A 14008-nucleotide genomic window follows, 5' to 3' on the forward strand; every position below is an offset into this window, starting at 1 on the left:
TATATTTCATTTAAAATTATTTTCTTTCAATTCCCGTTGACTTTATCGCCCAGAACTTAGAAGAATTTAAGTCTCTTGAATATTATTTTGTCGTTTTCTGTTTTCCGTTGATTTTTGTCGGCTTGGACTTAGAATAATTTTGATCTCACCGCACTTACGCGAGCGACACTAGAGGGCGATAATACGAAAACTTTTCGTGCATGCGGCGGACAGGCCAGGTAATAAGACCGCTCGGGAAAGCCCGTGAAGGCAACTCATTCTCTGGGTGATCTACTCGACGGGAGACTTCTAGCCGAGTAAATCCTAGGAAGCTGCAGTTATCTGTCGTCCGACTGAGACCCTGTTAAGTGATAGCTGGTAACCCACGAGAAAGTGGACTTCCCCACTCTGAGGCCTTCTGCCAAGGGGTGGCAGGTAACAATAGTCGAGTAAGTGGGAGTCTATCTGCTCATTCCTTGGGAAGGGGGTTGAGCTAGGGACTAGGGGTGACGACTAGTTACCCTCGTGGCAACCTGGGGGAACCAGTAACCGGGGTAATAGATCGCGTATTCTTATTGGGATAGATTTATATAACACGCCGCGTAATTAACAGATTAAAAATTGTAACTAGGCAATAAAGAGGTTATTCGTGTCTAAATACATAATCGTCAATTAAATACTTGTTTTATCGAAACAAATACTTGTTGTTGTTAATTAACTAAATAAATTAGATTAAATATTTGTTAGATAAATTAGATTAAATATTTGTTATTTTTAACCAAAGTTTTGTTTTAAATTTCCGTTTGAAATACCCTGGACTCCGGCGAGTATATCTGGGCCGGGAATTAGCCGTTACAAAATAAAATGTTTTTATTATTCACTGTTAAATCATGTTGTCTGTCTTTCTTGGCTGTTATATTTTTCTTTTTTAAACTTGGACTCACAAAATGAACGTCAACTATCTCTATTGATTTTTTAACATCTGAAAAAATTAAAATTAACATAATAATTTTTCAATTAATTTTTTCAATAAATATTAAAAAATAAATGTTACATTTCACATTAGATAACTCTTGACATTCCTTGGTATAACTCCAGTTTTATTTGTGTTCTTATCTTCATCATTAAATTTAAATATTGGATTACTAGCTTCCTGTGTGACGGTTAACAAAGATGGTTTGCTACGATCAGGTCTAAAATAGGTTCTGGAAAGAGCTACCTTCTCATAATTTATTACCAGATCAACCTTTCTTCCTGTTTTGATTTCATTTTTGCCAGTCTTGAGTTTTGATGTTACTTGGTTGAAGGCCATTTCTTTATTTTCATCCACGCTAACTCTCTTCGAAGTTTTATTATCTGTAACAGATAAAATAATGATAAGATTTTTTCGATTCACCCTAACATAGAAAACTCAAGATAAATTTACCATCCTGATCAACTATCGCTTTATGAGAGTAATTATTTTCATCACTAGATGTAACTAACAAATCGCTAGATTTCAACTTGACGGTTAAGGAAGATACTTTCTCAGAATAAACCTTAAATAGGATCTGAAGAATGTAATTTTTTCAAGATCTATTAGTGGGTTAACGTACCTGCTTGTATCGAGTCTTCTGTTTTCTTTTTTTGAGACTCGGTCTGACCTTGTAAACAAGTTTTTCATTTTTACTGACATCGACTATCTCTAAAGATTTTTCATGATCTAAAAAAAAAGAATGAAATAATTTTAAGAATTTCTTAAGACAGAGTAAAAATTAGAAATTAAACATACCATCTCTCATCCAGTATTTTTTGGTAAAACTCTCACTTCATCCGAATCACTGTCTTTTTCACTTGAAGTGATCATTGGAACGCCAGCACTGCGTTTGCTGGTTAATGAAGATATTTTATGGAAATTAGCTCCAAAATAGGACCTAGAAAATGAATTTTTGGTCAAAATTTATTAGCCGATCAGCGTTTCTGCCTATTTTGGTTCTTCCAGTTTCTTCGACGAAACTCGGTCTTACGTTGGTTACAATTTCTTCATTTTAACTGACATCAACCATCACTGATGATTTGTAATAATCTGAAATAATATTGTCACGATAAGAATTTGTCAACTTGTTTCACAGAATAAGAAATTAATAAACTCGCAACTGACTTCAAGGTCAGAATAGTGTTGGGTCACTCGCTATTTGGGCCCCTTACATACAATTTCTAGCGGCTACCAGCCGACCAATCGGAGAAATTGGTCGGTAACTATTACCTGTTGGCGCGCTTTTAAGCCAATGGGAAAATTCGCTGGGACAGCCATGCTGTCCACGTCATCACCGAGCGGCATTGAACGAAAAAGACGCCGCGATGATTTACATACTACATCGTGCAGTCTTACGTACTTCCACGTGCTATGAAACCGCTTTGCTTATAATTGAATTATTACCAATCGCTCTTATGTTGAAATTCCGCTGAATCCATCAAAATATCCTCAATAATTAGCTAGTACATCAATGCTTCTATTTATTGAGTACGCGTAAAAAATAAAACATATATGGCCATGCATGACCGTATATATATCATACATCGGTATATGCGGATTATATATTGAACATATATAGGTATATATTATACATATATCGGCATATATGGAGCATTTATGGCCATACATGGGCATATCAACGTTTTAATAAAGTTATGCATTACCATATATAAATCATGTAAGGCCATATATAGTTCATGCATTGGTACATATGGATCATTTAGGGTATATATGGCCATGCATGTGCATAGCAACTTTTTAATAAAGTTATTCATGTCCATCCATGGCCATACATAGTTATGTATGACTCTACATGATCATTTATGCGCTTCATTAATGAATTATACATGGTCATATATGACTGTATATAGTTTATAAATAGACATGTATGAACTATATACAAAAATTTTTTTTTTATTTGTTACATAAAACTAATGAATTTTAAATTTTCGGCAATTTTATGCCAATTACAATTCAGGCTAACCTTTCAAGCTCTGTAACTCAAGTATCATTGATCGTAACCACTTGGCTCTCAAAAACTTTTTTGTAGCAAAGTTCATGCCCTACAAATGCGTTACAGTGCTTTTTTTTAAATTTTTTAGCATAAAAAAAATCAAGTTGAAACCGAAAAAAAAATTTCCCATGGTATTGTTACGTTCTGGCTCTAATTAAATTTAAATAAAAATTGTAGAAATTTTTTTTTTTAATTCTCGAATTATTTATTCGCCGCGGTGGGCGAATAAACGGTTCGACACTTCTTAGAATCATAAATAAATAATAAATTAACAAATCGTTACTTTGTTGGCGAAATTATTTTTTTTTTCACCGCCAATAATGTAACGGAAATCTCTTGCGATAAGAGAGTCGCCGTCGCTCACGGATAGTCTAAACAGATGACGATCCATGAGACCCGGGCCACGACGATTCTCTCATAGGAAACCTAATATGCAACGTTAACATTTTGATAATGTATTATACCACGGAGCGACAGAATCAAGGCAGTCGATCACGAGATCTAGTAGAGCCAAGAACTCTGCACAAACCTGCTGGCTTGATCCTGTCACTTGGACTTTAAGGCAAAATATATATCCGTATTTTATTAAAATACATACTCCTTATTTAACTTTGGGCGCTGCTACCGGCATCCTAATACTCTCGACTGTTTTGGGCGCTGATCCTGGAAGCCTGAACGCTTCCTTTCCGAATCCAAAATTCACGTCGAGAAGCACGAGGTCAGGATGGGCAGTACAGCTTGATCGCGGGATTCAAGGTGTCATCAAGCTCATGTGTTGTTGAGCTTCCGATCTCATGTGTTATTGAGCCGTCAAGCTCTTGTGTCCGACCGTCCAATTGGGACTACTTTCTTCTACGAAGGAACCGAGTCTTCGGGGCTCGTCTTGTTCGCACTCGGATGAGGCATCAAGGAATTATTGGGCCGAGTTATGGGGCTAATCGTCACCATGGTAAGTTATTACAACATTTTTGCATAAAATAAAAGAAGGTCAATAGCTAACGCACCTGGGGTCTATCGACACCCTAACGACGTCAACCTGGTCAGTTTAAAAATATTCTGTCTAATAAATACATAAGTCAGAATGTAACAATATATTAATCGGAAATTAAATTGCTAAAATTTAAAGTCAAAATATAAATTTTTAAAGGTCGCTCATTATCTTTAAAAGTTCACGAAAGAGGTATGAGCTGATCTCGGTTTAAATAAAATGTGGCAATTACTAATAACAATAATTTTAAAAAATTTTAAGTTGCACATAACATCTAGAAGTTTTAAATGATTTTAATATATGAATGTCTTGATTCGATGCAAAATAAATAACTCGTAAGTTCGAATTATTCGCATATACCTAATGCGTCACTATGTATTATCCTATATGATAGCGCTCTATCTGTTTTTATACCTTCTTATATACCATATGTGGCAATATATGGACATATATGGTCGTATGTAGACATACAGATTTTTTAAATAAATTTGAGCTGACTATCACAATTACTTGAATACAGGATGTTGTAGTGCAACAAAAAATCAGAAATTTTTTTGATATTACTAATAGCAGATTGATGATTACATTCTGATCTTTGAAAAGTGGATATATTCTTTTAATCTTAAGTAGATAAACTAAACTTAGTTGTCACTATCGGTTGCGTAGCCTAGTCGCTTAAGCGTCGGTCTTTCGTAAGTACCATCTCGGGTTTGAATCCTGCTAAAACGCGTGTGGTCATTAATAACCCCTGAAAAAGGCATCGTACATAGCCATATATGAATGCTCCATACATGGCCATGTATAAAAATTAGCCAGACATAGCCATACATGACCAGATATGCTCATATATGATCATATATGACCATGGATGGCCATGTATGTAAATTGTGCAGTTATGATCATGTATGGCCATTAGGGTGACTCAAAAAACCGACTATTTTTTTTTTTTCGAGTCTTTCATAAAAGTTTATTGGTTTAAGATGTTTTGAAAAGCGTCTCAAAAAATCAGCTCGATAAAAAATTTTGAAGAGGTCGCTCACGAATTTCGAAAATATAAAAAATGATTGAATTTCGGATTTTTTAATCTAAATTTATTCTATCTCGTGGCAACTACAATTTATATTTGTAAAATCTTGTCTACACTGAAAATTTCAGCCTAAGATTTTAATAATTAAACGTCGCTCAAGAATTTTGAATGTGTCCAAGTACTGTCTTTTGGACGTTTTCGAGCGACCCTTGAATATTAATAATAAAGCTTCTTGATTTTTCCACCATCAAATTGTATCATAATGAATAATAATACAACCCAAGAAATAAAAATAATAAGTTACTTGCATACTTTTTTATTTTTTAATTTAATTATTAGGTTTTTTTGCTTATTGTTCAAATAATTAATAATAATTAATTATAAGGATGAGAAGATCTGGGGTGTGTGAATTGGCGGGTAGTTACTAATTTTATTTAACACTCAAAACTTAGTAAATAATAAATACAGATATTTATTTCCAATATCTACACTTGATGAGAATTATTTGTTATGAGATTTACACTAAAAGCGTCTTTTTCAATTTATTTATTGCAATTTCACTCGCGTACGATACGTGGCCAAGATGGTGACTAGGCGCGTACAATGTCGGTACACGCGGTGATGCTAATTATATTGAGAATGCACTGAGATATTTAAATGAGAGCAAAAATATTATGCAAAATAATTAATATGAATTAATTAAAGCAAAATGAGATAATTGATTGAATGAGAAAGCAACTGTTTAATAAAAAGCACTGAGATTATACAATGCACGAGGCGTCAGCCATGAGAATACTTTCAGCAATATGTATAAGAGAGAGCGCAAACGTGTGAAAGAGACAGAACTTCCGTCTTCTTCATGCCCACTCGAGCGGTCTTTGCGATGAGAATGCGACTAGCGGAGCCGCCTATGATTGATTGATGATCGACTGTAGTATCGACTATAGTATCGATCACTCATCCGCTGTGAGAATGATGATGAGAGCGCGGGAGATTTGAACACTTATTCAAATCTTACCCAATTTTATTGTTTAAGACTGTCCTGTACATTTATAGTTATGCTATAACAGGGTATATTGGTACTCTAGTCGTCCTTACCAAGGGCACCACTGGAAGTAATGTGGTATCCCAGAACCGGACCTTAATACATCAGGGTCGGTGTAGTTTGATAATCGTAAGAGATGAAAGTGGAAGGATAATTTATGCATAAATCACGATTAATACAATCTGACAATTTTTAACCTTTTTAAATATTTAACCTTATACAACCTTTTATTTTAACCTAATAACCTTTATGAACCTCAAACCTTAACTTTGCCAGTTACCTTTGACTCATAAACCAATTACAATAACTAATCGGCCTTATTAAGTCAACTAAGTTTGACTATTTAGTTAAACTTTATTAACTCACGTCAACTACCTTTGAGGATTTCCTTATAATTAACGTCAACTACCCTTGACGATTGAAAACAAATAACTATCCATTAATGAGCCAACTTTGGCATTTTCTTTAAAACCTTATAATTTTACTTCGTTTTATAATCGTCTTATCTCAACGAAAACCTTAAAATATTACAATATTTCCTGCCATTAAAACTGATCAACTTGATCTATTTACACACACATACTTACGCTAGTCCCCTGGACTTTATTTTACACAAGCGCACTGTTAAAAAACGCTTTTTTGGACCAAGACAATTCGACCCCGACAAGTCATCCCGGATAATTTATCCTCCGTGACAACTGATCCCCACGACAAATACTCTCAATAATATAATTGTATCCTCAAAATAGTAAAATGAAGAGAAACGCAAACAATTGATTTTTTTTAATTATACATTTCTTTTTTTTCACATAAAAATCAAATACTTCTAATAATTATTATTATTAAATACAAATTTTGTGTGTGTGCAATTAAAGAAATGTCTGCACACATAAAAAGGTGTGAAAAATAACGCTGTTTTTTCACGAATTTTGTGTGTGGGAAATTAAATCAATGTGCCCACACAGAAAAGGGTGTGAAACATAACGCCCTCTTTTCATGAATTTTGTGTGTGCAATTGCGAAAAATTGAATTAAAAAAAAATTCTCAATGTATCACGTTTTTAAAACGGACTAAAAAGTATAAAATAATTTCTCTAAACTACATTCAGATTCCGAACTTCTTACAGATAGTCCTGAAATTTCATGGTTGTGATTTTTTAATAACTATGAAAATACTTCTAAGATTTAAAACGAAAAATGTGGGGTACGTGCTTTACATAACTGTGAAAAGTGTAGATAGGAGCTATCAGCGAGAAAATATGCATTTGAATCAATGTATGAAAGAAGAATTTCTCTGGTGGGAAAATAATATTTTGACTGTAAATAATCCTATTCGTCAGTCTAATTATCAAATAACGATTTTTTCGTATGCTTCCTTGACTGGCTGGGGTGCATCGTGTGATGATGAAGTTGTATTTGGACAATGGACTTCTGAAGAAAAAGCTTTGCATATTAATTGTTTAGAATTAATTGCTGCTTTCAATGGTTTAAAGTCGTTTGCGAATAATTTATCAAACTGTGAGATTCTCTTGAAGATTGATATTTATCAATTATCGATAATTGTTGATAATTATAATTCGACTGCAATCGCGTATATTGATAAAATGGGTGGTACTAAGTACACAAATTTAAATAATATTACACGTAAGATTTCGTCATGGTGTGAAGAGCGTAATCTTTGGTTATATGCCACGTACATTCCTTCACAAGAAAATATTATTGCTGATGCAGCTTCGAGAAGTAATCTTATCGATACAGAATGGGAATTAGCTCTCGGGGCTTTTAAACAAATTATTTTTCATATTGATCAGTCTCAAGTCGATTTGTTTGCGTCTATCGAAAACAGGAAGTGTGAATATTATTGTTCCTGGCACAGAGATTCAGATGCGTTCCATATTGATGAATTTACTATGAAGTGGGACACTTTTTATTTTTACGTGTTTCGTCCTTTTTCTTTAATTTTAAAAACTCTGAGAAAAATTCAAACGGACCAAGCTTGTGGTATTGTTGTGGTTCCAGAGTGGTGTACTCAACCCTGGTATCCTCTTCGGTTATCCTTGTTGAAGGAACCTCTGATTGTTTTCCAACCTTCTAATAATTTATTGCTTATTTCTTCTAGCAGAATAAATCACCCTGATGAAATTATCCGGGAGTCTTTTAAAAGTCGCGGCATAAAAGAGAATTGTATTGAATTATTAATGTCCTCAATCACTCCATCAACTGTAAAACAATATGAGAAACCAATAGTGGATTGAGTTTCTTTTTGCAATAAAAATAAGTATAATATTTTTAGCCCTGACGAACAATGGGTTATGGAATGGTTGATGGAAAAATTTTACGAAGAATTATCATACAGTTTTGAATAAATTATAAAAAATGTATCCTTTGGATAATTTAAATTTGTAACAACTAACAATTAAATTGCTTATGATTTTAGCTTTAGTTACTGCCCATCGGAAATAGACTTTTAGTCTTATTAAAAGATCTAACATTAAGAGAACCAATACTGGTTATGAAATTGAAATTTCTGATGCGATAAAAACTTCTAGATCAGGAGTTTGTCACCCTTTATTAATTTTACCTAAATTTATCGAAAATCTATAATTGTGTGTGGTATTAGTATTAGAAAAATATCTTGATGGTACGAAAATGTTAGTTACCACAGATTCTTCGTTTATTACAACTAAAAAACCCTATCGAGAAGCTTCTAAGGACACTATAAGTCGTTGGATTAGGATTTTTTTGGGGGAATGTGGTATTAATCTTAAATATGCGCCTCATAGTGTCAGGCATGCAGCAACATCATCAGCTTTGGCTAAAGGTGTTGATGTTGAAATTATCAAAAAATTAGCTGGGTGGTCTTAAAAGTCGAACGTTTTTAATACTTTTTATAATAGACCTATTGTTAAAAATAATAATGTTTTTGCTAAAGCAATTCTTTCATAAATTTGAGGCTTAATAGTTTATTATTTTCAATAATGGTAATTTTACTGTTCTATAAAAAAGAAAAAAAAAAACTTGTATCAAGCTTTATTAATGAATAAATATGTGTTCTAAATGAAATTCCATTTCAGTACACTCTAAACATCCTATAAGTATGATCTTTCGAACAAAATATGAATTATAATTGTATGATCGTAATTATGACGATTATTTTGTTCGAAAGATCACTTCCCAACCCTTTTAAAGGAAAAGCAATAGTAAGTATCACGTACATTTATTAATAGTGATAGCAACCGGCCCGTGATCTTTTAAGAATTCTATCAACGCTAAACTATATGAACAGGTGAGTATCGAAGTGACGAGAGTGAGGTTCATTTTTTATTTTTAATAAATAATCTGAATTTGGTGAAAAATATAAGCGTACTAAAACGTTACTACAAGTATGATCTTTCGAACAAAATAATCGTCATAATTGTGATCGAGCTTTGCTCGCCTTCGGCGTGCTCGCTCGATCATACAATTTTCTTTATTTGTTAAAAAGCGAGCTAGGTTATTTGTGTCACCAAATTTATTGCGTATTGGTGTCTGAGTTTCCCGCAGTTCTCCAAAATCTTCGTCCCATTGCATCCATTTACCATCAATGCAGATTTTGTTTCTGTAAAGTTTAACCTTAGACCCTTTGGATTTATGTTCTTTCATAGCAAGTCTCAGAATGTGCATTTCTGAGGCTTGCAGTTCAGTGAGATCATTCTCAATAAAGATTTTAGTGCCTTCTAGAACGCGACTTTTATTAATCATGATTTGTTTTTTAACTTCGAGATTTATTAGTGTTACCTTATAAATATTGTGATCTTTACCCATAATTTTTAAGTTGTTAAAGAAATTGGTAAGGTTTAACGTTCAGGAAATCATTTATATGTCTTGCTGCTGCTTCGATATTATCCGAGGCTTTTATGACTCTGATAATTATGTTTGTTTTTTTCCCCTTCTATCTTTATTTTCCAGGTTTTGTACGAACTTAAGGAGGTTATTCAACTCCGCGTGATTAAGACCATTACTTGAGCTTGCAGGAACACCTGATTCGAGCTTTTTGTTAGTCTTCTTTAGGCTGAGGGCTAAGCTATCATATTTCACCTTAACGTCTTCAATCTCAGCTTTTTGTTTTATTTCTATTGAATCAATGCGCTTGGTGATTTTATTTTCCAGTGAGGAGAATTTATTTTCGTTACTAGTCTTGAGACTGTCGATTTTTTCGTTCAAATCGTCTCTTAGGTTGTTAATATCATTAAAGATAGTATTACAATCGGCCATTGCTACAGGTGAAGAGGATGCAACTGAATTTTAAGGCATACCGCTGTTAGAAGATGGACAGGAATATTCCTTCCTAGATTGTTTCTTTTTTGAATAGGCGAGTATTTTATCTGCCGTATCCTGGAAGGATTCTCGAGACTCTCGTCCAGGTCTCTTTTTCTTTTGAAGTAATCTTTTGTTGAGCAGGTTGAGCTAGATCGATGAGAGTTTAGCCTTTCAACATTTGTGCGACGTCCACGTCTGAATTTAGTGCTAGGATAATCAGCCGAGTTGTTTTGACAGTCAGTGTCTTGCTCGTAGTATTGGTTTGCATGCGCAGACGCTGTCGCGTCTATGCAGGTTTTAGTAGCTGTACTATAGTCTTTCTCTGTCTGAGGTTGATCCACGCACATGTGCACTACCGAGTTATCGCCGGTGTTCGTAAATGTACTACCCTCACTGAAAAAATCACTCATAACCCCAAAATTTAACACATTATTATCATTCATAAGTATTAGTTAATGAGGAGTAATTTCACAGAGATTCACTCAAATCATTATACCCGATTAGAGAGCACCTTTAAAACCACGGTTAAGACACAGATCAATGAAGCTGGAAGAAGATGGATTCTGAGAATTCTTATGAAACTCAGGAGCGAATTCTAACGCGTCTACTCAGTTATACAGTTGAATGTAACCCCCCGCATATTTTACCATGTAAAATCATTAGACTGCCAAAAACGTATGTAAGTAAGCTATTATTTTCGTTTCAATTGACGATTATTTTGATTTAATATTTAAAAGACGATTTGTATTTTATGAAAAATAACGATTGATACATAAATAACAAAAATGTAAAAAATACCCTGAAATATTTGTCCAAATTAGTTTAAGAACCCATTTTATTTCGAATTTATTCCAAAAATAGATTGTAAATACTTATTTTTGAATGTCTTAAAAATTTTAATTTTTTTTTTTTTTTTTTTTGTTAAGTAATAGATAAAATAAAACGAAAAACTACTACAAATATGAATATTGTCTAATTATAAAACAATTAATTTCGAAATTTTACTAAAATTTAGAATTTTAATAACTTTAAGTTTATATATTTTATATAATAATAGCCTTACAGCTATAGCTCATAAAACTTGTTTATAGAAAACTTAATTTGCTAAAAAAAGGTCACACACTTTTTTCTCTAAACTCGACCGTTCATGAGTTAACAGAAAAAAACCATCAATTTGATACAAAATTTGACATTAAAGACTCACAGGAGAGGTAAAGTTGAACTCAGAACTAAGCAGATGCTGGCTTTTTTGAAGAGCATACGATTCTCTTTAAGAAAAACTTAGGGCTGACACGACACATAAATGTAGGGTTGAGTTTTATTCATTGAAAAGGAAAAAAATTAAATTTACATGCTATTAGCATGGAAAAACTTCAACGACGTTGTTTCAGTGGTAAATATTAAGAACTCAAATTTAGTCTAAGTTTTCATTTTTACATATAAAACAAGATTTTTGATGGGGAGTGAAAAAAAAACTGTTCGTTTTCAACGGAGCATCCGAATATATATATATATATATATATATATATATATATATATATATATATATATATATATATATATATATATATATATATATATACTAGCAGATCCCGCCTACTTCGTGGGCAGTAAAAATGTATTACTAACATAAATTGTCCTACCCGGAAAAAAAAATTATATATAATTAGATATAATCATATATAATTACATAAAATTCTATATAATTTTATATAATTATATATGATTATATCTCATTTTAAAAAAAATTGTATGTTTAGTTGTACATAAAAATATATAAATATATATAGTTAAATAAATTCATATATAGTCTCATATAACTATATATATTTATATCTATATAAATAAAAATCAATTGCTGTTCGTTGGTCTCGCTAAAACTCGAGAACGGCTGAACCGTTTTGGCTAATTTTAATCGTGAATTATTTGTGAAAGTCCAAAAAAGGTTAGAAAGATGAATAAATATGAGTTTAGTATAGTGCTGGATAGATTAACTGGTAGAGCACTTGACGCGATACCGACATGGTCTGGGTTCGATTCTCAGTCTGGGCTATCTATATTTTTCTCCACATAGATTGTCTTATTGAGAAGGTTTGCATGCTTAGGTTTCCACTATATTAAATTGGTTTTTTATATAGTGGAAACCAATTTAATATAGTGGAAACCTAAACATGCAATCTTTCTCAATGAGACAATCTATAGATAGATTGAGAAAAATATAGATAGCCCGAACTGGGAATCGAACCTAGACCATGTCGGTTTCGTGCCGAGTGCTCTACCAGTTGAGCTATCTACTATACACGGAGAAAAAAATTAATTATTCTATCTACAATACAAAAATTGTAATTTTAACTATGTAAAATGGTAATAACATTTTTCATTGGTTACAATAATTAGTATTACTAATCATGAAAATGATAAGACTTATAAATGATAATGGTAACGTTTACTGTCGCAGATGCTAATTGTAATTATTAAAAGTTATAATTGTTACACTCAAAGATGGTAACTCTTACTGTTAAAAATTGTAAAAATTCTTAACTAAGAATGTGTGTGTGCATGAGTGTGCTCGCGCGTGTGTGTGTGCATGTGTACGTGTGTGGGTATATGTGTGCGCGTGTGTGTACATGTGTTCGCGCGGGTGTTTGTGCATGTGTGCGGGCAGTGTGCGCGGGTAAGTGTGCGTGTGTGTGGACACGTGCTTGTGTGTAGGTAAGTGTGCGCACATGTGTACATGTATATGCATGTGCGTGCGCACCCGTGTGTTCATGAGTATGTGCGTAGGCATATGTGTGCATGTGCGCACGCATGTGTGTGTGTGTGTGAAATTAGTTCCATCCCCGGTTAAACAAATCACACATAGACAAACGTCAGATTATAACGTTTATATTTTATTTTTAACTACCCGCTAAGAAAATCGACGATTTTCGAAAAATTTAGGAAGTTATTGTTTTCACTCCGATTGAAAACATCGAAATTTCATCAGATGTCAACGTTTTGAGGTCCTAGGAAGCTATTCTGACTATTTTCAGAATGATGTCCAAGTGTGTGTGTGTGTGTGTGTGTGTGTGTGTGTGTGTGTGTGTGTGTGTGTGTGTGTGTGTGTGTGTGTGTGTGTGTGTGTGTGTGTGTGTATGTATGAATGTAAACTCTTTATATTTTTTTAACTATTAAGCTAATTTAGATGGTTAACGCGGCAATCGAAAGAGCTTTTTGGCCATCAACTTTTCTGAAAATTTCAGATCATTTAATCAAGTAGACTCGACGATATTTGCCAATTACGAAAAAAAAAAAATTTTTTTTTAGTTTTTTATTGATTTCTCAGAAACGACTAATACGATCAATATCAAAATCTAATCAGCTCTAGAACTGAAGAAAACGCGTCGATTGCCACCTCAAACATCAAAATCGTATAATTCGTTCGAGAATTATTGCGGGAGAAAGAAATGGTAAGAAACGATTTTTTATGATTATCTTTGAAGTGACTCATCAGATTAATTTCAGAATCTAATAAGCTCTAGAACTCAATAAAACGCGTCGATTGCCACCTTAACCGTCTCAATCGGTTGATGCGTTCGAGAAATATCGTGGGAGAAAGCAATGCTAAAAACAGTTTTTTTCGAAACTAAAGGTATACAAAAG

The 14008-nt window shown here is 33.2% G+C and overlaps 1 protein-coding gene across 1 annotated transcript; it reads right to left on the reverse strand.

Annotated features, from left to right (window-relative positions):
• Positions 1-862: 862 nt before the first annotated feature.
• Positions 863-1836, reverse strand: LOC103572814 (uncharacterized). The gene is made up of 5 exons (XM_008551596.1): positions 1751-1836; positions 1575-1681; positions 1406-1517; positions 1034-1335; positions 863-961 (listed from the first exon to the last, which is right to left on the reverse strand). The coding sequence occupies exons 1-4, from the start codon at positions 1758-1760 to the stop codon at positions 1037-1039; spliced, it is 528 nt and encodes a 175-aa protein (XP_008549818.1). The 5' UTR covers positions 1761-1836; the 3' UTR covers positions 863-961; positions 1034-1036.
• Positions 1837-14008: the final 12172 nt, after the last annotated feature.

This window comes from Microplitis demolitor, chromosome 3, assembly GCF_026212275.2.
Source record: "Microplitis demolitor isolate Queensland-Clemson2020A chromosome 3, iyMicDemo2.1a, whole genome shotgun sequence".
Taxonomy (NCBI): Eukaryota; Metazoa; Arthropoda; class Insecta; order Hymenoptera; family Braconidae; genus Microplitis; species Microplitis demolitor.